At 32.6% G+C, this 25,676-nt stretch overlaps 3 protein-coding genes across 6 annotated transcripts; 1 reads left to right on the forward strand and 2 right to left on the reverse strand.

The window, feature by feature from the left end:
- Nucleotides 1–1,705: 1,705 nt before the first annotated feature.
- On the reverse strand, nucleotides 1,706–8,637 carry LOC112783100 (B3 domain-containing protein Os07g0563300). 4 transcript variants are annotated; one of them, XM_072229569.1, is made up of 15 exons: nucleotides 8,032–8,637; nucleotides 6,930–7,238; nucleotides 6,581–6,662; nucleotides 6,345–6,443; nucleotides 5,840–6,167; nucleotides 5,378–5,726; nucleotides 5,168–5,264; nucleotides 4,874–5,048; nucleotides 4,649–4,728; nucleotides 4,200–4,247; nucleotides 3,840–4,103; nucleotides 3,428–3,477; nucleotides 3,059–3,172; nucleotides 2,866–2,936; nucleotides 1,706–2,758 (listed from the first exon to the last, which is right to left on the reverse strand). In XM_072229569.1, exons 2-15 carry the CDS (start codon nucleotides 6,947–6,949, stop codon nucleotides 1,998–2,000), a joined length of 2,538 nt encoding a protein of 845 aa, XP_072085670.1. In that variant the 5' UTR covers nucleotides 6,950–7,238; nucleotides 8,032–8,637; the 3' UTR covers nucleotides 1,706–1,997. The 4 variants fall into 4 exon arrangements, with proteins under 4 accessions (XP_072085670.1, XP_029152134.1, XP_025681660.1 ...); XM_029296301.2 differs by having other exon boundaries at nucleotides 6,930–7,154; nucleotides 8,032–8,407; XM_025825875.3 differs by having other exon boundaries at nucleotides 6,930–7,138; nucleotides 8,032–8,363.
- A 7,287-nt stretch (nucleotides 8,638–15,924) lies between these two features.
- LOC112783948 (sphingosine kinase 1) lies at nucleotides 15,925–20,649 on the reverse strand. The gene is made up of 10 exons (XM_025827036.3): nucleotides 19,887–20,649; nucleotides 19,646–19,768; nucleotides 19,454–19,554; nucleotides 18,645–18,717; nucleotides 18,187–18,273; nucleotides 18,015–18,092; nucleotides 17,744–17,814; nucleotides 16,767–17,063; nucleotides 16,545–16,667; nucleotides 15,925–16,442 (listed from the first exon to the last, which is right to left on the reverse strand). Exons 1-10 carry the CDS (start codon nucleotides 20,218–20,220, stop codon nucleotides 16,251–16,253), a joined length of 1,479 nt encoding a protein of 492 aa, XP_025682821.1. The 5' UTR covers nucleotides 20,221–20,649; the 3' UTR covers nucleotides 15,925–16,250.
- Nucleotides 20,650–21,033: 384 nt separating this feature from the next.
- On the forward strand, nucleotides 21,034–25,439 carry LOC112783946 (calmodulin-binding protein 60 C). The gene is made up of 8 exons (XM_025827035.3): nucleotides 21,034–21,211; nucleotides 21,714–21,789; nucleotides 22,290–22,348; nucleotides 22,422–22,915; nucleotides 23,002–23,162; nucleotides 23,279–23,482; nucleotides 23,946–24,186; nucleotides 24,336–25,439. Exons 1-8 carry the CDS (start codon nucleotides 21,111–21,113, stop codon nucleotides 24,866–24,868), a joined length of 1,869 nt encoding a protein of 622 aa, XP_025682820.1. The 5' UTR covers nucleotides 21,034–21,110; the 3' UTR covers nucleotides 24,869–25,439.
- Nucleotides 25,440–25,676: the final 237 nt, after the last annotated feature.

Genomic DNA, 25,676 nt, shown 5'->3' on the forward strand with positions numbered 1-25,676 from the left:
TTAATAATTATTAAATAGTCTTTATTTAATTTTAATTATAATTTAATTTTTTATATATTATTTAATTATTAAATTTATTATTTGTTTTATAAATTATTATTTTATTATTCATCTATTATATTTATTAATAATTAGAAACAAAAACAACAAAATAGATCTTTTATTAATCGTGATTTTTATAAATATTTTGACAATACAAATCAACTAATTTTTTTTATCTTTGATCCGTTACATTTGTAAACGCCAGACAAATTGTATTTCTTGTAATTCAATTGATTCAAAATTCAATGGATTAGAGATGTAATACAATCGATTCAATTGCATTATAAAATATAAGTTTTTTTTCTTATTTAATCGATTGACTGGTATCACGATTAAATTTTGTACGCGATTAATGGTATTTTCGTATTTAATCAATTGGTGTGGTAACATAATCAATTGATTGAGAACTGCAATGTATATTAAGCCGTTATAACTTTTCCGCCACTTTTTATAAATTATTATTTTATTATTCATTTATCTTATCTTTAAAATTTTATCTTTAATTTTTTAAGTTTTTATTTTTATTTAGATATTATAATCTTATCTTTTTCAATACTAATATTAATAATTGATAAATAATAATCTATTGTCAATTTGTTTTTCAATTATCCAATCTCCTTGATTATCAATTTGTTTATCATTTTTGTTTATCATTTATCCATCTTCTAGATATCTAATTTTTGTTTTTGGTCTATCCATCTCTTCAATATCCAATTTTCCAGAAAATTCTATTCCAAGGGTTAATCAATGCAAAACACATTACTCTAAAGAATGGTAGGAAATTAGAATTCCTAAGAGTTAATCAATGCAAAACACGTTACTCTAAAAAAATGGTAGAAAATTAAAAAAACATTTTAAGTAAAGTTGTTGAAAGAATAAATGAAAATGACATTACTTCATCGTAAAAATATGATTTTTTTTAAACTAATATATATATATGGTATCATACCAATTAATTGTATACGAAAATACCCTTAATCACTTACAAAATTCAATCGATTGAATAAGAAAATACCCTTGTTAACCTCTTAAGTGAGTATGGAGAGACTATGCCATTTGAGCTATAACTCATTAGTAAGAAAATACCCTTGTAATTTTGCGAAATTCAATCGATTGTATAACAGTTACAATAAATTGAATTTTGAGAAAACTCATGTTGCCGTGCCATATTCAATATTGTTTTGTACGTGCAATTGATTGAATTATCAAGAAACATTATTTTATTAGCGTTTTCAGATTGTCAAAATATTTATGAAAATCATTTAATAAAAGCTTTATTTCATTGTTGTTTTTGTTTTTAATGGTTAATAAAGATGATAGATGAATAATAAAATAATAATTTATAAAATAAAAATAAATTTAATAATTAAATAATATATAAAAAATAAATTATAATTAAAATTAAATAAAAATTATTTAACAATTATTAAAATTTTTAAAAAAAAAAGATATTTTATTACTGAACTATTTAATAGTCCAAACTTCTGAAACCGTCAAAACCTATGCTTCTTGTTTTTACTCTCTAAAATTGAAGTCAGAATCCAATAGATATTTCTTCATTCTATTCATATCTTTTCTTCTTATTATCGGGGTTACTTAAAAGAAATCATTAGTATAAAAAATTTGATCTGATATATTTATTCACAGATGTTGTTTGCTTAAATTTCTACCAGAAACATCTTTCAGGCTAATAATAAATCGGTAGAACAAATTAGGGTTAGTTACATTTTTTGCATTGTTGTTGAATAAGGTGGAATTGGTGAGCTTTCAAGAAACTAAATAGCTTCAACCCAAACCCCAATCAGCATTTCACTAAATAAACTGCTATGCCTATGATGATGTTTTCCGTCTATATTATCAAAATAGTTGTTCATCAAATTGCCCTTTTTTCCTACCCCTCGTTATGTACACCTGAACAAGCATTAAGCCGAAGTGATAAATGTACACTATAATTTTCACATATTCATAGGCAAAGCTTGTGCATGTTCCTTGCTACCATGACTACTACTGCCGAGAGCTACACCATTGCTAAGTTTATCTTCCCCGGCTCCATCCGCAACCTGACGTGACTGACTTCCAGATGTATCTCCAATACCGCTGTTCAATGTCGGTTTCGTACACCTCTCGACAGCATTGTGGAGCGATTTCATCATGCCACCGGAATCTGAACCGGGAGATGACTCTTCTTCACGCTCTGGCTGGATATTCAGGTCGATTTGGCCTTTAAAAGGTGAGGTAGATGATTTTACCTGGTTTGGATCTTCGTCAGAAACCTCATTACCTTCCTTGTTTTGATTTGGGCTACTACTATCGACAGGGTTACTACAAGGCAAGGAATCATCGTCAAAAAAAATTTCAGAAGAATGTAATGGTTGAGAATGCGGTTGCTTTTGTTTTTTACGTGTAGTCTCTGCTTCCTTCTCAAATTGTTTCTTTTCACGTCGTAACATTAGAGTCCGGAATCGACGCTTCACCGTTAAGCAGACATTACATGTGCATGACTGCTTATGTTTGGGGCCCTTTCCACTGGGAGGTTGAATGCAAACAATACATGAGCAGCCCGGCCTATGACGCGGGTGTTTAGTCGTGGCCTGGGCAGACGTAGGGAGTGACTCACCCTCTCCCAAAATAGCTAAATTTGCGAGTGTGTCAAGTCCCTCCAAAGCTTCAGCATTATCAGATTCCTGCTTAGTAGCCTTCATTTTCTTAGAAGCAGCTGCAATACAAATGCATACAACAACACACTCGTTTTCAGATTAGTTGAGATTACATCATAACTACACTATGTTTACGATTCAAGTGAAGCATGCAAACAATTCAAACCTGAATTACAAGGTGGAAGCAAATTCTCAATCTCTTCTGTTGTCATCTCTTGAGCAGCCGAACATGAAGATCTAGCACCATGGATTCAACAAATAAAAAATATGCAAAAAATGATCTTAATGAAATGCATTCTTGTTCAATCTAGAAAGAATAAAGATAGCAGAAGTAATAGGAGAATGGATCACTATTGTACCTTTCTGGGTCCCATGAATTATCTGAACATGTCCATTTTGATTGAAGAAGTGCACTTGCTGGCAATTTACGCCATTTGAGACAATCTTCGCACTGAGCCCACTGGACTTTTTCACTGCCAAAAATGAAGTTCATTACCAGCAATTAATTTACATGGTTAGAGATTAAAACAAAATCACCCAAACTAAATGATACAAATATCAAATAAGGCATGTGCAACAAAACAGAACATAAACATACCACATTATCAAAAATATGATGTGGATTTTTCTATTATGTATCAAGTATCAACATTCAGTAAGTATATAATTATCAAGAAAAAGACATGTAAAAGATTGACCAATATATCTAATTAAGGAAAGTTATTTACCCCGTATTATCATCTGTGAAAATTGTAGGCTTTCCAAGCACCGGAGCATCCTGTAAAAGCATTGCCAACAAAACAGCTTTCAGTCACAGTGCATAGTAGTTCCCAAATCTCTTTCAGAGGAATGAATCAGCACGATGACAACAAACAATAACATAGACTCTATAATTCAAGTCCACAATTGGAGTCTAACGGCTTCAATATTTTAAGCCAAAAATCTATTTCGGTTCACAGACTACAATTGGACAAGGAAGAGGAAGTTTGGGAATCTGAACATCTGGCACGCATATTGATCGTGCAAATTGCTACTAGAATAAATAACTAGAGTGTGTAAAGAAGAAAATTAAAATGTCAAACAATGTGTTTGACTCTTAGTTCAATACCATTTCTGAAATAAAGCAAAAAAAAATGGTACCTCATATTCCTCAAATTCAAAACCTTCAATCACAACAATACTTGGGACATGGCTAGGAGGGGGACGGAGCAGGCCTTGAGCTTCTTGCCACGTAATCTTCAGCTCTATCATATCCTCACTTTCAATTTTTAGACGTTTACTTTTTGAACCCAAGATGTTGAGTTTTCTCTTTCTAGGCATTGAAGATTTGCTCCCCAATGCATCTTTTGCTATGTAGCCAGATTTATCAACTTTAGACCATGAACTAGGATCAGCTAACTCAACCTATAGATGAAAAATGTAACCAAGTGTGATGGGAAAAAAAAAAATAATGACTGCCATCATAATAAGCTAGAATGGAGATAGTTATAGAAAACTAACTTCACCAGGTGCAGAAAATCCATTTCCATTCTTATTTGTTTCATTGTCCTGCAAATAGAAAATTATGCAAACAACAGTTAATAAATCCAAAGTTTCAGTAAATTATACAAGTTACAGGAAGCATAACATACAAGATATGCAATAAATTCAGAAGTTATTTATCAAACCGATGAATTATACTATATTTATTGGAAAATGTCCACAAATAGAAGATTAGCCAAGGTAAACTGTGCTGATTTCAGACAATTGAAAATTTTTTACAAAACTGTAATAGAGAATAATGCTGATTCCTAAAATGTTAGCAAATTAGTGTCATGTGTTTACTTTTCTTTACGACCATCAAGCAACAGTTATACCTAACGAAGCAAAGTCTCTAACAATATAATTCACATGAACCTATAACTGCATAGTTGAGAAAATAATAAGATGCAGGTGTTCAAGGAAAGTACCTGATCAGATGGCGTGGCATTTGAAGCCTTTCTAAATCCCATAACCAACCTCCCTTCTGGCTCCAATCGACTAAATGTTACTGAGAAAATCAATGAAGGTCAGCCACAAACACAGAAAGTCCTATATATAATGAATTATATAGCAAGATGGTGGGGATAAAACAAGGGGGCAAAGAACTAAGCATGTAAAACAAAAGGATTTTTCAGGGAGTGAAGAAGTGTTACCTGTGTCACCTGCTTGCAACTGCATTGACTGTATGCAAGGAGTGACACCCTCTAAAACATACATCCTGCTATTATTGTTTGGCCAGAAGCGAAATTGAAATATCCATTCCTTGCCTTTTGCATCAAGGATTTTAAGTGGCAATCCTTCAGGCTGAGAAATTGGTGGGAAGTAGGCCTGTTTCATTGAATTGAATGTAGTATTATAATATACATCACAGAATGTATCCTGGGCTTATATTCAATCCAAAAAAGACTTTCAAAATAACAGTTTGAAGAAAGATTCTCGAGGCCAACCTCGGCACACTTTTTTGGTAGAACTAAACGCCCAATTCTCCCAGCATCACTGGCACTCAAGGTTTTTTGAAACAAGGGAGTGATTACTGAATTAGAACTTCCACAAAGTTAAGATATTTACTTTCCTGTATGACTTTCTCATAATTGTAAACTGGAGCATTACAAAAACTGATAAACTAACACAATGATCATATTAGACTTGAAGGATACTCTATAGATATTTGTTGTAGCTCTAGATCAGTACACCTGGGCCAGTACCGTGGCAATAACTGGTTTCTTCCTCGGGCATCTGCCCGAGGCCGTCCATTACGAACCAGAGCTTCACTTGATGAGTCAAGCGCTAATTGCATAAGGCCACTGAAATGTTTTCCTGGGGGAGTTTGTATTTGTTGTGAATGACTTCCTGTCACTCCAATTTGACCATTTCTTTCATTTGCAGATGCATAAGGTATAGACATACCAAATGGTTGAGAAGATGAATCTTCCTTCAGAGATGGAGGCTGCTGGCACATATTTAAACCTGAACTTGGTTTGTCATCATTCCTTATTCCTGCAAGGTCTGTAAAAAACATAGGTTATGTAGCCATCACTGTGTTATTAAGAGACTCTTCCATCCCATACACTTGACAATATAAAAGCAAAATGTTTGAAGAAAGATAGAGCATGCTTTACCATTCATAAACATCGTTTCCCGGGTACCAAGCTTTACACTCCAGTTAACAGATATTCCAGACAAATCGTCATTTTTCTTTTCCATGGTCGAGGCAGGTAACCTTTCAATGACATACCTTTTGTCAATGCTATTAGACAATTCAACTAGGGATGGCACATCTGGATGTAAGTCAGATGAAGAAACTGAGTTGAACAAACTCGGTGCTTGTTTCCATGGAACAGGACCTGATCCAGCTAATTGACTCCAATTTTTTCCAGACATGTCTCTAATTCTTTCTGGTAAACGATTTTGAAGGGAGAAAGATTGTTGCCATGGCGAGTTAGATGGCTGAGATACAGATAACAAAATATAGATTTAGAGCCATCATGTCAAAAAATGCTGAACTTGAAAAGAAGTCTGATGATGAGATATATGAACTCATCATACCACAATACTAATAATACTAATAATAATAAGACAAAGAACGGAGGGGAGGAGGAACAAATTATTGATAGCGAAACATACCAAAACCATATGTTTGCGGGCACATGCAAGGCACTCAATTCCTCCAGGATCCAACAACATAAAGGCATGACTTGAAACAATACATCCACAATGAACCCGCTGCAAAGAAAGTTTAATCATCAGCTAAACCCAAATAATAAAATCTGGCCTTTGGGATCTATGTTCAATTATTCATATATGCAGCATACTAGCATAGTAACATTAGTTTACGTGACTACAACAAAGATTTCACTGACCTTCCTACAAGTCTCACAAGTCCTCCAACCAGATGCATTTGAGTGAAAGATTTCACAGAATCTCCCTTCTTCAAAAACAGAACTATGTATCATAGAAACAGCCAAATTTTAAAAACTGAAAGGCATAGATGTATCAAATATGATAGTAAAATCAAAACATAACATATGACAAGCTATCAGCACAACTATTCAAATATGACCAGTTAAATTCTTGATCAAGAAATTCACTATTAAGTATAACCAACATAGGAGTATTTATTTATTTTTTCTTTCTATCATAAGCAATAAGCAAAAACAATCGTTAATGCAATGTCTATTTAGCTACTTAATTATCACATGACCAAATCACCTTAACCAAGTTTCTGTCATCAATCCTCAATAAGTGCTACTCAACACTGCAACTTTCTCTTGGACACATCCATCCCTAAATCTTAGTTTCCCTTGATATCTACTCCAGCATTCTCAGGTTTGATATACTTATTGCTCTTGGTCTTTCCTTTCCCACATTCCCCACCATAGATCATTGCCGGTCTTAAAGCTATCCAATAGAATTTCCCTCTGAATATGATATTCACTAGATAAGAGGAATAGTGAACTCTTTGGATCACAACTTCTTGTATAAGATTTTTGTGGGGGAAAATATGGGGTTTGGGATAATCTAGAAATTAAAGGGATCATGAAGTTTTAAATTAGTATATAAAACATTTGGCTCAGATAGAAGCACTAAGAAACTCACTACAATCTACTCGCACAGAAGTTGGTTGCATTTGGCTTAACTATAGCCTATAGCTCAGTATTGATAGCTATGCAATCAAACAAATAGACTAAGCAAATTAGCTCAAACAAAACTTTAGTGCTTACTGCCTGAGATATTGACAAAGACAACTATGAATATAATATATACACCACATAATTTCCGAAGCACTCAAACGGTCTCTACACTTAAAACATCATGAAATTTGAAAACTTTTACAGCATGATTTTAAGAAACAAAAGAGGTCCATAACCAGATGAAACAAAGAGAGGACCTGGAAGTTTAATCCAAAAGCATTATATTTTTGTCTCTTCTGTTCAAAAATAAACTCCCACTTCACAACAGAAACAGCAAAAGTAATGGAAATGTTCACCCCACGTTGGACGAAACACCCTTTAATACACCCAAAAAAACAAAAAACCAAAAAGCAGTAAACTTTATCCAAAATTACATAGCAATACCCAAACCCAGAAACCTCGGCTAATCCCAATTCTCGTATAGCAGCTACCACGTGTAACTTACTCCAAAGTCCCAATTTTTACGTATAAAAGAATGGAAAAGTGCTACTTAAGCTCCAAATATATATATTTTTAGAAAAAAAAAAGTGTTTTTTATGGCATGAAAAGAAAAAAGAATAAAAATTTGAAAGAAGAAAGAATAGTGTAGAAGTGAAGCAAAGTGGGTTGAGAATAGAAACCCGCATCGATCGCAAAGCTCGGCTAGGTCTCCGGAACGGAGTGTCCAACCTCTCTTTGGTGGTTGGGACTTGAATTCTTTGCAGTCATAATTGAAGCAGAGCTTGGACGTTGACGAAGAAGCCGACGAAGCAGACGCCATTTGAGTTGAGAACTCAACCTGATCTGTTGCAATCACCAATAATCACCAAAGCCAAAAGCCCAGGGAAGAAGGGTTTTAGAGAGAGAGAGAGAGAGAATGCAGCTATGTTGTGTTCATAGCAGTAGAAACTGGGAAAGAAGAAAGAATTGTTTTTTCTTTTTCTAATTATTGTTTTTTCAATTTTGAAGAGGTGAGAGAAAGTGAGTGAAATGGGTATTAAAAGTAGCAGTGATGTTATTCATTCATTCGGGGGCGTCGTTTTCTATATTTCAACACTTTTTCGTATCTCTCCTTCCAAACTTTGGAAAACACTTTCACACTCTCCATCAATTAAATTATCATCATGCCATACCTTTGGAAACAAATCAAAATTAAACACTTGCATTTACTGCTAAATCATAACACACCACACACTAATGCATTCTGCTGAGACTTATTTTCCCAAAATAAAATCATTGACCTAACTAAACAAATTAGCAGAAATGTTTCGTAAAACTAAAAATCTTATCGGATATTTATATATTGAACAATATTACAAGATTAGTATAATTTATTGTTGGTAGTTAAAAAAATATAGTGTTGATCTACCGGATTAAAAATATTAGATTGTTGGTTAAAAATAATGATTAATATAGAGTTTATTTGGGTGAATTTTTAAGAAAATATTATTTTTTGAGTTATTTTTTTTAAAGATTTTATAAAAAAGTAAAAATAATTTTATATTTGAATATCTCATATAAAAATATTTTTTTATTTATCAATTATGTTTTGGTATAACAATATAAAAATACTTTTTTGTTTATTTATTACATGAAAAATATCTTTTTTTAAGAAAAATTTTTTTTTTGAAAAAAATATAAATTACAGCTTCTCAAAAAAAATATTTTTTTTTTTATTTTTTTATTACTTTTACTTTTACTACTAGAAATTTGTTAAACACGTTAAAAAATAAAAAAAAATCTTTTTTCATCAAAATAATAATACACAAACAAGCACTAAACTAAAATTATTAATTTTTTAATTAAATAATCATCAAAATAATTAAATTCATGATAAACTAATAATCAAATTTGATGCATACGTAATATGATTTACAAATAAATTCTAATATCAACCATATATCACGAAAGTATCTAACATTAAAAGGTTAATAAATATCGATTTTAATAGTGATTAAAATCGATAGTGTTAGTATGTATGTATGATGTATTTAAGAAAATAATAAAAAACCGATATTTTTAATAGAAAATTAACTAGTATTAATTTAATTTCAAGACAAATAATGATTTTACCACATATACATGAGGCACTTCATAGGCCAATAATACACATACACATACACATTATTATAAGCTGAAATTCAGCCCTGAAAAGTGAAAAGTGGAAAACTATAACTTGACCAATAATGAAGGAAACTCCAGCTTCACAATGTTGTAGATTATTATTATGATACTCATTTTTCCCGTTTATTTTATTGAAAAATACTAAAGAAGAAAGAAATGATCCTGAACCCCGTACCCGTAGCATTGGGGTACGTAGTAGGAAGAATTAATTTAACGATACCAATATTCAACTATTTATATATTATTATGGTGTCTAATTAAGTAATTAATTTTTTTATTTGTATATAATTATTAAGACAATTATAAAATTTAATTAAAAATATAAATAATTAAAAGAAAAGATAAAAAATGTTTAGTATTAGTTTTTTTTTATTAATTACTTTTTCTAAATCTTTTATTTTCATTTAATAATAAAATAGTATTTAATTTAAAAATGAGAAAGAAATAATTATTTAAAAATAGTGGGGAATTGTGATAGCAGTGAGGTTATTAATATGGTTAGGCAATTACTAAGACACTATCTTGCATGGCCATGGCCCGGGTTCTCACGCATCACATTCACGTATCGTAATTAACTCCATAATCCATCTCCATTTGTGATTTCCAAGGGACCTAATTACTACTCTCTTTTTTAATTTCCTCTAAACTTACATAATCACATCATTTCATAGAGTTGTATATATATGTTGTCCTTAAAAGTATTAGTACCGTATTAATATTTAATACTATTGTGATGAGTAATTTACCTTACATGAAATCCTAAAAGTTAGTAAGCAATCGTCTAACTAATAATTGTTGATTAAGTGTATTAACATATGAACTTTGCTAACCAATATTCTAGGAACACTGGTTCGTTAAGTTTTTTTTTTTCAAAAAAAAAAAGAGAAATTCATAAGTTATATATTATTTTTATAAATATTTTAGAAACTTGAAAATGTTAAATTTTCAACATAAAATTTCTACATATTTAATATATTTTTATAAGCACTTTTAAAAAACTAGTAATTTAATTTGCAAATACTCTTATAGCACTTGTTAGCTAAATTCTAAGTATTTATTATTTCTCCAATATTTTAAACTTTTATCGATGATAACAAGATAAATTTCATTAATGAAACACATTATTATATATATGATTGGCTTTAAAGATAACAAAATAAAGCAAAACAGGGCAGCAGGACACCAAAATGTCACTACCAAAGTAGGACTATAATTAATAGAATATAATTTTAATGCACTAATGTTATAAAATATTTTACATAATTATATAATTACATTCTTTTTTTTAATGACTATTTATATAATTAATGTGAAATATAATTATTTTTAATAATATGACATTATATAATTAAATATACGTATAAAACTATTTTATATTAATAGTGCATCAAATTTAAATTTTAATTAATAAAAATAAATAAATAATTTTTAACCAGCCAACTTTAAATACTACAATTAATAATTATTAATTTTATATTTTTTAAAAATAAAATTTAAATAATCATTAATTAATAATAATTAATTAATATAAAGTGCAATTGAGAAATGTTTGTTGGCTTGTTGTTGGTTAGACTCCTATTAATTACCTAGCGAAATTGATAAAAAAATTATCATATCTCTAGTAGTTTGGATATTTATAGTTACTACAAAGTATAATTTACATATAAGTTTAAGAAAACAAATCGATATTTTCTTTAGCCTAAATAAGTTACTATAGCTATTACAGTATATAAGGTTGTAAAGCTCCAATTAATTTGATTATTAAAGTTAAATTGGCAAGAATTTCTCCACTTTCGAATAACTGTACTATATTTAGTTTTAGTCTGCAAATAATCCAAACCCACCACGACAAATTAGATCCTTGAAACTTAGAAATAAGGTACCAACCTTTAGATTTGATTCTGAATAATAAGGCATGGCATTTTAAGATTTTTTATTAGAACAAATTTATGAGACATAACTTAGCTTTTACAGTTTCAAGAGATGAAACATTTATAGTTGTTCTCCCTTTAATTTTATCATATATATCCGTACCAGCCATTATACATGTATCGTCGTAGGGGCAAAAAACATTACATTATACAACAATTGTCTATCTACGATATTAAACTATATTATCACTTTTATTGCAGTATATACTAATTGGAAACATGTAACCAACCCTAGCTAGCTAGCTACTATAATTGCATGTCATAAATATATATTAATCAATTATATTACATGTACATTAAAATCAACTACTAATATAAAACAAAAATGTTTGGTAATAAAAAAAATCAATTAAAAATAGTCATAATTTATCTTATTTAGTATTCATTAATTGTTGCGATAATTAATTAATGCTAAATAAGGCAAATTCTGTTTATTTTTTTTGTTTACCTAACATATATTTTATATATGTTAAAATATAAAATATATATTAAAATAAAAATAAATAACATATGTATTTATATATAATAACTAATGTTAGTAATTTATTTTAGTGTATGAATAGTATTTTGAATATTAATATATATGACCATAGCTTTGGAAAAATATGCACTATATAAAGTGGGTCTTCCAATCAAATTCGTGCATTCAATATGAAAATTATTACTAGAGCAAATCAACTATTCATAATCGCGGAAGATATGAAGCAGGACAAGAAAGATCTTAGATTTTTCGTCCGATGATATATGCCTATGGGGAACACTACATATGATGACAAACACGTTGGTTGCCACAAAAGAGATAAGCGAACCAATGTCGTCCACATCTAAAACATGTTGCTAGCAACAATGTTGTTTTCCTAGTTGCTTGTTTCTCCGAGAAATCTGCCACCTTGTTATTGTTGCTAGAAGATACTAGATTAATTCAAGGCCTCAAGTGTCACTTTGAATCATATATATAGAGTTTGATGTGAAAAAACAAGGGTAGCAGATTGGATGTTATGATTGATCCTTTAATCTATCCAAAACTTTTTTTTAGAGGAGTTTATTTCTACCCAAATTCCGCTCCATGTAAATTTTTTTTTAAAATGAAAATCCAACAATCGGCACTTGTAAACGTGTTATTGTTTTATATAGGGTGAAAACTCAGGTGCAGTTGACTTCATGTAAAGTTGATAGTTGAGAGTCGTTAGATAAAAATTTAGTCAAATCAGTCAAATCATTTAACCGCTCTCATTAATCAACTTCACACTGTATCTGAGTTTCCACCTTTATATACATAATGTGTGAGAAAAAAAAGTTTCACAAAACTTTTATCCATATAAATAATCATTCAAAAACTAAAATTTGATTAGATAACCATATGTAAAGAGTTTCACATTATCGATCTGCATATTTTTCACAATCATTCATGTGATGAATAATGTGAGAAAAAATTATTTTTACTTATGTGATAATTTATAATTAAATATATGTGTACAGAAAATATAATATATATCTAAAAATTCCATTCAATTCATTGTTACGTACTAATTACTAAATACATAGTTGTCTACTTAGCTTGTCCCTACGAATATATGTTTTATTGTTATCAACCTTCAGTGCATATTTTATAATGCAAGCCACTTTTTCAACGCTCATAATTTCTTGGTTCAACGCTTTGGAGTTTGAATAGTCCACAAAGGGAGGCCATACCCTAACTTTGTTCTTGTCGACTCGAACACTAAGCTTTTAGTTTTACCCTAAGATTATATTGGTTAACATTCAAGTCTACTGATTTTTTTACATTTCATGGTGAGTTAATTAATCAGTATATACATACATTATTATAGGAATCTTTCAATATTATATTTTTATTTACAAAGTCCAAATCTAAAATCAATCTTAGTGTTAGATAATGACAAAATTAAACGTCTTTTTTATTCGATCCTTCGTTCTCTCTTCATATTTAAAACGATGAAGTTTAGGCCCGGTCATTCAACAAGTTAAAGTTGCATGAATATTTGAATAAATTATAGGTGTGTACTCATACAAAGAATAATCACGCACGAGACAACCATAAATGTATATGCGAATATGAATATGGATTATGGATATATAGGGACCACTTGATCATTATTTTTCCGCTATGTAATAAAAGAACCAACATCATTTAAAATATAAAAAATTAATAAAATAATAAAATAAAAAATTAATTATAATTGATTTTGTAATTTTTATAAAATATGTGTTTTATTATCTAAATTTGCGTAATAAAACACACACAATTTTGCTAGGTAAATAATAGAGATTGTGAACAATAAATTATATCTTAGATCCACTAAATATAAATAAATATAATTAATTTAAAATTTAAATTTTAAAATTAAAATTAACATTTCTTTTTTCTTTGTTCATAAAAGGCGTTGTTCCGTAATTTCTCAAACACACAAATATGATTATAGTGATTCATTGTTTTTAGTGTTTCATTATTGGCTGTGCTACTTGCTGCCACGCAGGTTGCTAGCTATAACCATCATGCTTTGATTATTATATCAATAATGCTAGGAAACTAAGAAGATACTAGCAAAAAATTAGTCAAATACTTCTAGCTGAATCTAAAATCTTTACGTGAATGGTACTTATACTAGTTATTAGAATGTTTCTTCTATTAAGTATTAGAATGTTTCTTTTTCATACTAAATGGATATTTTTTTATATATTTTATAAATTTTTTTATATATTAAAAATCGGGATTGTTAGAAGTTCCATGATCCTCCCCATATTTCTTTAACGTATCATTCAGAATTTTAATTTGGGGGTGAAAAGCAATTAATATAAAATATTATAAATTAAAAATAAATAAAATTAATTAAATATAATTATAAATTAGTTAAGTTGTTTACTTTATCTCTTGGTTACATATACTTTTCCTTATTATATTGATTGATTACAGTAATTTGCGGATAATTTCTTCCATTAATTTCCGCTAACGTACGTATTTTGGTAGGTATTTTAGATGCTAGATATATACATATATATACTACCCGCCCCTACATGGCTACATGCCATATTAATGATACTATATAGAGTATTCATATACTATCAGCATGTACGCTAAGTATGTAACATAATTTGACATTGAAGCCGGTAATATATGATGGAACGACCCCATGCTTCATTGTTGACTAGTACTCGACAGTTGGAAGTTTTGAATATTATGCGTAACAAAGGGAGCTAATTAATTGAAATTAAAATATTTATAAGTGGTAGTATTTGGTTAGTGGGTATGCCTACATAAGATACACTGACACACGTCTTTATCTTTATTTGGTTGTTGAGACACACAATTTTAAAGGACACAATTAATAGATAAATTGATACAAATTACATGTATTCAGTGTATTTTTAATAAATTGAGATACAAAATTAATATTGAGACACTGGTTATTTTGATCATTTTACCTTCCTTTCTCTTCTCTATTTCAACTTGTGTCTCTTCTCTCTTCATGGCCAACCAAGTAGAATCTCTTCTCCCTTCCCTTCTTCTTCCTATTTGAATTTTTGTTTCTTCTCTCTTCATGGCCAACCAACCTCCTCTTATTGAAGTGTCTCTGCCACTGTCTTCTTCCTTCTTCTAAATCTTCTGATATGCGACTTGTGTCTCCGTCATGTCTCACGAGAGCCTCTATCATCGAACCTATTGTGCGTCCATCTTCATCTCTATTCATCTTTCTATTTGTCCTTTTCTGATTTTTTTTTTAAAATAAAATTTTATTTTTTCTTTTATTTTTTATTATTAATATGTGATATTTTTAGAAGAAAAAAATTATAGTTTGAATACTATGAACAATTCTTTGCTGTTGGCTTTTATGCTGTTGAAATATCTCACTTTCTAATTAATTTTTTAATTTGATATTCCATTCGTTCATAGTCGCTTCAACAACTTAAGATTGACACAAGAAATTTAAAATGAGAATTGCTGTTTAATGAAAAAAAATATGTATTAAATTTGTTGTTAAAATTATTAGAATTTTTGTTATTTGGATTTTTTTTTATGAATAGAGATGGAAGAAAAGACTTAGTGTAGCTGTTGAAGAAATATAGATAATAGTGATGATGGTAAAGATAAATAATGAGAGTATTATTGACTTTTTAAAATGTGATGTGTTTTATGTATGTTCTTTGCCAAACATAAAACATGTATTTTGTATCTATGTCTATATAAAATCCATGTCTTATACTATACACAAACGGAGCTTTAAGCACGGTGTTTCTTACTTCTAACCTATTTTTGCCATGGCAGAATGAGTAACTTTACGAACATTTTTTGTATATATCTTTTATTTTTTTTATCTTCCCTCAATTCTTAACGATAGCATACCAAAAGAACATTGTTTCAGTTTACCCACTTCTCACGAAAAAAAAGTTGGTTGAAAAATCTCCAACATCTTTGTTTTTGTTCAATATATACTACTATGAATTTTGTGGTGCAAAGGAAAATTGGCAAAATTGTATTCATTCCAATATATATGGAGCTGTACAGGACACACAACCCAATCTGTACAACTAGGCATATACAACTTGAAGCCGGAAAAGTCTAGGGGCCAGTAATTTTTGTGTTTTGTGGCCAGCACTTAACCATCAAGAGAAAAATGAGTGATCTCCCACCATTGGAAGTAATCTCACACTATTAAAAAAACTATTGATGGCCAATTGATGGTTACAAAACACAAAAATTGCTAGCCCCTTAGCACTCCTCACTTGAAGCCATATATGCCTGGAATACGTATGTAATGGACCAATGAATACTTGAATCAAAGTGTACATCAAATAGGCGTGAAAAGTGTAGCCAAACCTTGATCCACTGTTATCTCAAGTTTATCATAAGCCATCAAACCTTTTTTATCACACTTGTAAGTCCCTTTACCCCTAGCCAAAACCTCACCATCTGAATCTATTATACCCTCCTTCTCTGGCTTCTTGGTTCGTGGACCAGGCTCCAACACAAAAGCCTTCACCTGCAAATTGTTGCAGGATAGTATATTAAAAAATTGCAGAGTTCAATGTGAGTATATATATTACCGAAAAAATGGGAAACTGAAATATATTGGTGGTAAAACCTTTAGGTACGTGACATATGGAGATTTTACATGGCCTCCCTTATTCAATTCTGTCATCATTGCCAACAAAGGTAACCTTGGGCAATTCTTAACTATGATCAAGTCTAGATAACCATCAGAGAACTGCATTCGCCAAAAGACTTGTCAGCAATGATTTTGCAACTACGGGAAACTTTAAGTGTAAAAAAAATTATCTAGCTGCTTAAAACACACAAAACCGACCTTTGCATCAGGTGCTGCCATTGTATCTTCAGCTCCCCATGGTACATTGTGAAGCCAGACAGAAACAAAGGGCCCATTTATAGCTCTCCAATTTAGATGTTCCAAGTTTATATTGGATCCTTGATAACCAAGCTTTTGTAACTGTGTGTTTTCTGCTTCACTTGGATCTATGTTGCTGCCTTCACTGGTGGATTGGCCAGGGTAACTACTTGGCTCCCCGTGCTCTTCAAATCCAGGTGCAGGCACAAAAGAAACACGTCCGGTGTAGTGCCTCAAATTGAGAAATCGACAGATAGCCTAAAGTGAACCATAACTTAGTCTTTAATTGCTTATGTCAAATTAATTGCAGTACAACTGGTACACCAATGCAATTCAAAACAACAAGATGCAAATTCAGAAACGCATAGTTATGTCAAATTTTATGCTTGGGTTGTCCACTTTGGGTTGCAAAAACAAATTGAGGTCAGAACCACCCTTCAAAATACAATTGAACAAGACGAGGAATTTAAATATAAGAAAAACTTTGCTAAAGGAAGGTAAGTTTCCTAATATCAAAGCCATGATGTAATTCCTTTTCCCTTTATATTTTGGATGATTATGGTTACCATAGAAAAGATGTAAGTGGACAGTAACAGCAGAAGACTGAAAAGAAACAATAACAAAATTAAAGAGGGATTTTATCAAAATAAATAAAAACAGCGGACAAAATAAAAGAATATATCAATAAACTGGATTAGCAATTTAGCATTAATGTGTGTTGCCACTAGTTATATCTGATTCTATTGTTACAAAGCAAAAGCCTTTTTTCTCTGAAGAAGGTAGTTTAAGGCATTCTAAAAGTCATAAACAACTTTATATTATAACCCAAAACTAAAGTGGATGAGTTGCAATTGATATTACATGCAAGCATTTCAATAAGAGAAGAGCTTCCTAAATGGACATATCATCACATTAATTATCATATATGGCTTACTAACATAAAAATCTAGGCGAGCACTTCCCATCCACCTATACTTTTCGGACTCAATATCAATATCTGCAATCAGACCTGAAATATAACAATGTCTTTAATTAATATAACCATATTATAGAGAATATTTTAGAGTGAACATCATGGCCCAAACTATATTCAGAAATGACAGAGAAAAATTAACAAAGAAAATCATAACAACAAACTATTTGGCTGGATGTTTCAGCAATTCTGCTACCACTTCATAAGCATATTCAATAAATGGCGAGAGTAATTACCCCATGCAAGCATCAGCACACTGAAAAATCTGGTTTCCCCTTGTCTGATGGTAGCCACATCAAGTGATCGTTTATGGCCTGTCATTATTAAGATATTCTTATCATAATAGCAAGGAGCAAAAATATATTGGCCAAGTTTTGACATGTTGAAACGACTTAAATAGATTGGAACCTCGTATGATGGCAAGAACCGCATTAGCTACTTTACAAGGATAACCAACAGAATCGAGAAGAGATTTTGCCATGCCATTTCCAGTCCCTTCAAAAACCATGGCACATCTTATTAGCTTTGCGTAACTAACTTTGTATGATTGATGATGCACTCAAATATTAAAATTAAAAAGAGAGAGAGAGAAAGCAGGAGGGAAAAAAAAATACAAACAACAACAACAACAAAACCTTATCCCACTAGGTGGGGTCGGTTACATGAATCAAACGACGCCATTGAGCTCTATCATGTATCATGTCTACAGAGAGACCGTTTACATGTAGATTTTGTGAACAGCATTTAGCAAATACTACTAGCCCCCTATCACACCATTCTCACTAACAATCAGTCCAAAGTAGATTTATGTCTGACTCCCACCCATGCCCAAATACAAGCAAAGTAATAAATTCTACTTAGCCCACCTGCAGGAACTACTCCAATGGGTATCTTTATTGCAGTTTGCCAGTCCTCTCTTTCCAGCAGTCCATTTACAACCTACTAAAATGTACTGTCTATGTAAGATTAGGAAATCAATATAGGACAGAAAATATGTCATAAATGAACTAGTGAGTCGCTGCACTAATATATAATCCACAGGTTAAAATTCAAAATTTAGAAGGTAAGTCACATAGGTTTCAGTGTTTCATGATTTCCACTCAAAGACCAGTAGGCATTCTGAACTCAACGGGTAGCCGGCCAAAAGCCTCTGCTCCCAAAATTCTGAGACTTCAATTTCACATAAATAGTGCTAAGTTCAAAACTTCACTAAATACTTTTCAATTAATCCATGAGAATGATTCACAGTACAACATTAGCAAATATATTGGATGAATACCTCAGTAAAGGTGTTGTCCTGTCAATTCTTACACATAAAGTACATGTATATATGCATGAAGCAGAGAAAATAAATGATTTCCTAGCAGCGTAACAAACCATTTTGCATTATAAACATCAAGGGAAATACAGAGTTATCACTGTTACATACACAGAGTTGTGAAGGTTTGCAGAATTAGAGGATGACGAGAATCAATAAAGCAGAGAGTAGAAAAGTTAGAGAATGAGAGAAAAGAAGAACGAGGATTGAATCTGAAAATGCATCATGAATCAGACTGAAACAGAAATTCAGTTATAACCTAACTTCATAGAACTGTCTATGTTCTTTGAATTATTGATCTTGATCCTTCACAAGAGTAATTCACATCTACAGAGTACCAATGGCAATGAAACTAACCTCAACGAGAATTCCATCTCCACTAACACAGACAATCCCATCGTACTGGGAAAGATCGAGCGAACGAGCAAGTTCCTTTGCATGGAGCTGATGTTGAGTCTCTGAGGAAATACAAGATGATCAAAACTACATGAACAAAATAAAGAGAAAGAAAAATAAATAAGTGAAATATGGTTGAAGAAAAGAGAGGACCTTGGACAGTAAGTTCGATCTGAGCGTCTGAAAGAAGAGGTGACACTTTCTTCCAAAATACCTTCTTAGCAGATTTCTTCCCGCCAAAAGGGTTAACCAAAACAAATAGCCTCTTCGGTCGACCTGCATGAACATAAATACATAATCATATACATTAATACATATATTCTGATATTCATGCTAATATTGTATGATTAAGCTTAATAAATAAGAGAATTAGGATAAGGTATTAGCTTTTTACCGAGAGATTCAATGTATTCCCGAAGCTTCTGGCACCAGAGGACGTGCGATTCGTTGGAGGATGGCTGGAAAACGACGTCGCGTCTGACGAAGCTGCCAGCGGAAGTTGTGCTGCAGCAGCCGGCACGGACCTCCTGGATGGTTCTAAGCGTGATGTTAGGGCCATTGGCGACGAATGAGAGGACATCCTTCTCGAGGTGAAGGCTTCGTTGGAGCCCCTCCGACCACCACAGCCTACCGTCGGGGAGAAGAGCGAGCGGCGTGACGACTCCTTTGACGGTTACGCGGTCCGAAACTATGGGGTGGAGGTGCGGCTGGTGATCGGATTGGTCCATCTCGGAAATGGAGATTTCGAGAGAGGAGAGAGATGGATTCGATGGCTCACAAAACACAAGGACCGATTGTCATTTTGTGCCCTCTTTCTTGACACATCTGCCACCTCAGCATTCCAAACCCCCTCTTTTCACGGAAGCTACCTCACAATTCAACACTCATTCTTTGACGTTGACCCATCCCTTTGGGCTTTTTGTCTTTCTAGAAGTTGGGCCGAGGCCCAAGGATGGATGTTCTTGAAAGTCAACAGAAATGTTTTATCAGAAAAGGAAGAAAGAAGAAGCGAGAGTGTGAACGTGAGGCCCACGTGGCAAAGATTCTTAATCCAACGGCTAACAGCTCAAGATCTACTTAAGCCGCAAGATCGAAGCCCCCACCGACAGCTAACTAGTAACTACCGCTCCCAGATTCGCAAACCGTTAAAGCATCAGTCACACCGTTACTCAAAAAGAAACTAAAAAAGGATACAAGGTCTTTGCATTTTCTTTTCTTTTCTTTTTTTTTCTCTTATCCTCTGTCTGTTTGGTTCGTGCGACAAAGTGAAAAGTGACGGATTGAAAAAAAAAAAAAAAAAACACTAACGAAGTGGGAGAGAAAATTCGCAGACCCCTTCGGCGAAATTTCAGAGATTCTGAACTCTTTTCCTTTTGTGTAGATTTTCATCTTTGTTCAAGCTTTCTACTTTTCTATCCACTACACGCGAACCCTCTCCCCTTTTAAAACCGATTCCGCCACAAAATTTTGCTAGCAAACACTGCATGTTTGTTTGGCTGTGAGAAAACGAAGGAAAAGGTGCGAACTTTTGTTTTTGAGCTGAAGAGAGTACAATTCGATTTACTGTTTAACTGTGAGCTAGCAAGCAGACAAGGGAGATTCAGCTGAGAAGGTAACAATGCAAACGACGTACTTGGAGAGATCAAGGGAGAAGCGAAGTTTGGATTCAACCTCCGCTGATGAAGATGAACCTCAAAAGAAGAGACCTGCGTTGGCCAGGTCATTTTTTCACGTCCCTCATTTTTTTTTCTTGCGGAAAAACAAAATAAAAGAAAGAGATTTTATGCTCGAACCTATTAAGCATTTTAGCTGAAAAGAGAAGGATACTAAATGATAAATGGAAATGACAAATTATGTGATGTCACTTTATCTGATTCTAGATGCTATTCGTTTATTAACCTTTACCTCAAAGCAAACTATCTTTACTAGACTCTGTAATTGTGAATCTTTGGATGTATATGTATAAATGCTTTTATTAAAAGTATTAATGGTATTAAGGTGTGGTATTAAATACAGGATTCAGGCAAGTTATATAAAGGTTTTGCATGCTGACCGTAACAATTGGTAAATATGATTAAGGAAATCAAACTTGTGATTGACCCTACCAATTATGTGTAATTAGATACCTGCTATAGTTTACACTTAAAATGTTAATATTCACATGTGTAGGACTGTAGGTAGGTCTTAATCTTGTTCTTCATTTGTTTACATCCATCTGCAGTGTAATTGTTGAAGCCCTGAAGGTGGACTGTCTGCAGAAACTTTGTTCATCACTGGAGCCTATCCTACGTAGAGTTGTAAGGAAATTTTGTTCATATTGTTTGATTTTCTAGACGTTTTCACTTTCACCTATTACCCATGGTCCATTTGGAAACCCTTTTGTCCTTTAGACTGTTTTAGTCCTTGGTTAGATGTCACTCTATGAGAGACAAAGTCAGATAGAGAACTAGAGATCTCATTCAAACATTAACTAGTTGAAAAGGTTAAAAACTTGAAACATTTATCTGTTTACTTTAGTACTTTAAGAGAGTTGTATTGAAATAAAATATTTATTTACTCATAAATGTGTTAGATCCTATTTGGTAAAAGTATGATATAATCTTTCCTTTTGTTCTGCAGTATCTAGTGTTTTCCAATAGAATTCAATGGAAACAAGTCTGTGAATGATACTGACTATTGTAAATATATGCCACTTAGCATGAATGGTTTTTTTCCCCAGATGTATGTGCCACTTAAAAATGAATGATGTATGATCATAGATGTGTCCTATATCATATTCTTGCTTGTTGCTGAACAGGTTAGTGAAGAAGTGGAGCGTGCTTTAGCAAAACTAGGCACTGCCAAGCTTAGTGGGAGGTATATTTTTCTCTTTTGCTTTTTAAAACAGTTTTCTACAATGTGTTTGTCTAATACTCAGAGTAAAATACAGGACTTCTCCTAAGCAAATAGAAGGTCATGATGTTGGCAATTTACAATTACAATTCAAGACCAGGTTATCTCTTCCTCTCTTTACCGGTGGGAAAGTGGAGGGAGAGCAGGGCACAGCCATACATATTGTCCTGGTTGATGCAAGCACAGGCCATATTGTGACATCTGGTCCAGAGTCATGTGCAAAATTAGATGTTATTGTGCTTGAAGGGGATTTCAATAATGAGGATGATGATAATTGGAGTGAAGAAGAATTTGAGAGCCATGTTGTGAAAGAGCGAGAAGGAAAGAGACCTCTTTTGACTGGTGATCTGCAAGTGATACTGAAGGATGGTGTAGGTACATTGGGTGAGCTTACATTTACAGACAACTCTAGCTGGATAAGGAGTAGGAAGTTCAGGTTGGGGCTCAAAGTTTCCTCAGATTGTAATGAGGGAAAGCGTATTCGTGAAGCCAAAACAGAAGCTTTCACTGTTAAAGATCACCGGGGAGAATGTAAGTACTGAAGTACATAACCTCATTATTTGAAGTCTGTCTGTCCTTCCCAGCCTTATTGTAACAGAACATCTGCTTTGTTACAGTATACAAGAAACACTATCCACCTGCCCTGAATGATGAGGTCTGGAGACTGGAGAAGATCGGCAAGGATGGGTCCTTTCACAAAAGGTTAAATAGAGCAGGAATATTTACTGTTGAAGATGTCCTTAGACTTGTGGTTAAAGACCCACAGAGGTTGCGAAATGTAAGAATGTAGACACCATTTCTCAGGGGGATTGAAGTTCAATCAAATTGTTTAACTTAGTGATTGAAATTTTTTCATTGATCTATGTTTTTCATAGCTTAACTTTCCTTATGTAGATTCTTGGGAGTGGCATGTCAAATAAAATGTGGGATGTCCTCGTTGAACATGCAAAGACTTGTGTTCTCAGCGGAAAACTTTATGTGTACTATCCTGATGATGCAAGGAGTGTTGGTGTTGTTTTCAATAACATCTACGAGTTGAGTGGCTTAATAGCTAATGATCAATACTACTCGGCTGATTCTCTCTCTGATAGTCAAAAAGTAAGTAAATCTGCACAGTAAGTTTTGCATTCATGTCATATTTGGACAATACTGTTGGATACTTGGAATTAAGACATTTTTCCTTCATATATATAATATGATTTTTCTTTCCATATAACTTTATTATTTTTACAAGTAATTTTTCATCTGAAAGTGTCCAACTCTTAATTGAATAACCAGGCTATTCAATGTTTTAACAAAGAATTCCTTGACTGCTGGTCAATTTTTGCTTAGTTTTCTTTGATCTTCGAGTTTTTATGGGAGCAACCATTGGGCTAGTTTAAACTCTTGTTCTTCTACAAAAAATGAAAAGAAAGTTTAAAACATATTGCTCTTATATAGGGTATCTACTATTAAGAAGTTGGCTTAATATAAATGTAATACCACTCACTATATTGTTTAAAGCATGGCACAAAAGAAAAGATGCTAGTTATGAATATATGGATGGTCTTTGTTCTCATAGGTATATGTGGACACATTGGTGAAGATGGCATATGAAAATTGGATGCATGTAATTGAGTATGATGGCAAGTCTCTCCTAAATTACAATCAGAAGACATTGGGCACTGCTCAACTTCAACATTTAATGGATTCCCATAATTATTCAAATTCAAACTTGCTTGATCACCAGACCTCCTTCCCAAATTCACCTGTTCCTGTACCTACAAGGCAACCTTCGATGGATCCAGGAGTAACATTTGCAGGTATATTGTTCTAAGTAATACAGTGCCATTGCCATATTAGCAAGAGTAACCAAATATTTTTGCACTTTTTTTATCATCTAGATGTTTGTCCAATGTTCACATGAGTATTTATTGGCTTCTAATTAACTATGTTTAAATTACGTGTGCAGGTTATCATGATAGTGCAGCTACTAGATTCTCAATGCAACCGCAGAATGCTAATCTTAATTCTTCAATTCAGTACGATAAGACAATGTTCCCACTACCAAACCAGATGATGAGTGCTTCACACCATGCTCAACTTCCAAGAAATGGTCCAACACAAATAGACACTCCTGGCTTACACACTAATGGCATTTCTAATCCTAGTTATAGAGGATATGAAGATTACTTTCCAGCGGAGGAGATTAGAAGCAGAAGTCACGAGATGCTAGAGAATGAAGATATGCAGCATCTGCTACGCATTTTTAATATGGGTGGCCAACCCCGCACTCCGTTAAATGCCGAAGATGGATACCCTTGTTTATCTAACTACATGCCTACAGACTCCATGAGCTACAACTTTGACAATGAGCAGAACCGTTCGTCAGGAAAGGCCGTCGTGGGCTGGCTAAAGCTTAAGGCAGCTTTGAGATGGGGCATTTTTATTCGGAAGAAGGCAGCTGAGAGGCGGGCTCAGCTCGTTGAGTTGGATGACCTCTAGAATACAAAACTGGTACACTCATGAACAACAGCTTTTCTGGTGATAGCATCAAATGCTCCTTGGCTGAGCTTCAGAAATGCTATGATGCTGAAGTTTTACAGCATAAGCAAGGATATGAAATTCCTCAGCCTCAGCTGCCACTGTTACTTCACAAACAGTTGATGCCAACAACCTCTGCCTGCATCTGTTTTACTTGTGAATATTCTGATGCTTTTCAACTGTACATTCCTGGTGCACATTGTGAAGATTTGATTCTCTACCTGATTAGACACAACTCTGCAGCCACTTGGAATTGCCCGGTGTAGGTGTGGAATCTCGGAAAACTGCGGGGTCATTCTTAAAATTTAGCAGGTTGAAATTTATTTTGTATTGTAGGTTGCATGAGATTCAACCTGACTAGTGTGTTTTTGTGTGATTGTGTTTATGACACAATAATCATATCATAATCAATACCTCCTTGTAGATTTGGACGGTTATTTACTTGTTTGCTTATTTACTTGTACTCTGTGATATCCAAAATGTGACAAAGATATTTTAGCCTTTTAGGCATTTATTTTAGACTTATATGTGACATGGTTTTTTAAGTTTAGGATAAGGATAAGATCTAAGGATATTTAAAAAAAAAGTTACAAAACAATATTTTTTTTAGAATTTTTTTAAATAAAAAAAAATTCTTTTTGCTAACACTTTCCACTAATATTTTTATCACACTAATTTAGGCTTGTTTAGCATTCAATTCTTAAATCAATTAGGCAGCTTTTATCAATTTGGTTTCAATTATAATTTTGAGTTCGATTTCTGGACCGGT

The sequence above is a fragment of the Arachis hypogaea genome, chromosome 20 (genome assembly GCF_003086295.3).
Source record: "Arachis hypogaea cultivar Tifrunner chromosome 20, arahy.Tifrunner.gnm2.J5K5, whole genome shotgun sequence".
Lineage (NCBI taxonomy): Eukaryota > Viridiplantae > Streptophyta > Magnoliopsida > Fabales > Fabaceae > Arachis > Arachis hypogaea.

Bases quoted from the DNA above. Each gene is read 5' to 3' on its own strand.
- LOC112783100 (XM_025825874.3), bottom strand. From the start codon at position 8,171: ATGGCGTCTGCTTCGTCGGCTTCTTCGTCAACGTCCAAGCTCTGCTTC. The intron at 4,248-4,648 runs GTACTTTCCTTG...TTCTATTTGCAG, and splicing joins ATGCCACGCCATCTGATCAG to GACAATGAAACAAATAAGAA. The intron at 3,173-3,427 runs GTAAATAACTTT...CATTTTTGGCAG, and splicing joins TTCACAGATGATAATACGGG to TGAAAAAGTCCAGTGGGCTC.
- LOC112783948 (XM_025827036.3), bottom strand. From the start codon at position 20,220: ATGGACCAATCCGATCACCAGCCGCACCTCCACCCCATAGTTTCGGAC. The intron at 18,718-19,453 runs GTTAGTTTCATT...ACATTTTAGTAG, and splicing joins GAGATGGAATTCTCGTTGAG to GTTGTAAATGGACTGCTGGA. The intron at 16,668-16,766 runs GTCGGTTTTGTG...TGGCGAATGCAG, and splicing joins TGGCAGCACCTGATGCAAAG to TTCTCTGATGGTTATCTAGA.
- LOC112783946 (XM_025827035.3), top strand. From the start codon at position 21,111: ATGCAAACGACGTACTTGGAGAGATCAAGGGAGAAGCGAAGTTTGGAT. The intron at 21,212-21,713 runs GTCATTTTTTCA...ATCCATCTGCAG, and splicing joins AAGAGACCTGCGTTGGCCAG to TGTAATTGTTGAAGCCCTGA. The intron at 24,187-24,335 runs GTATATTGTTCT...TTACGTGTGCAG, and splicing joins TCCAGGAGTAACATTTGCAG to GTTATCATGATAGTGCAGCT.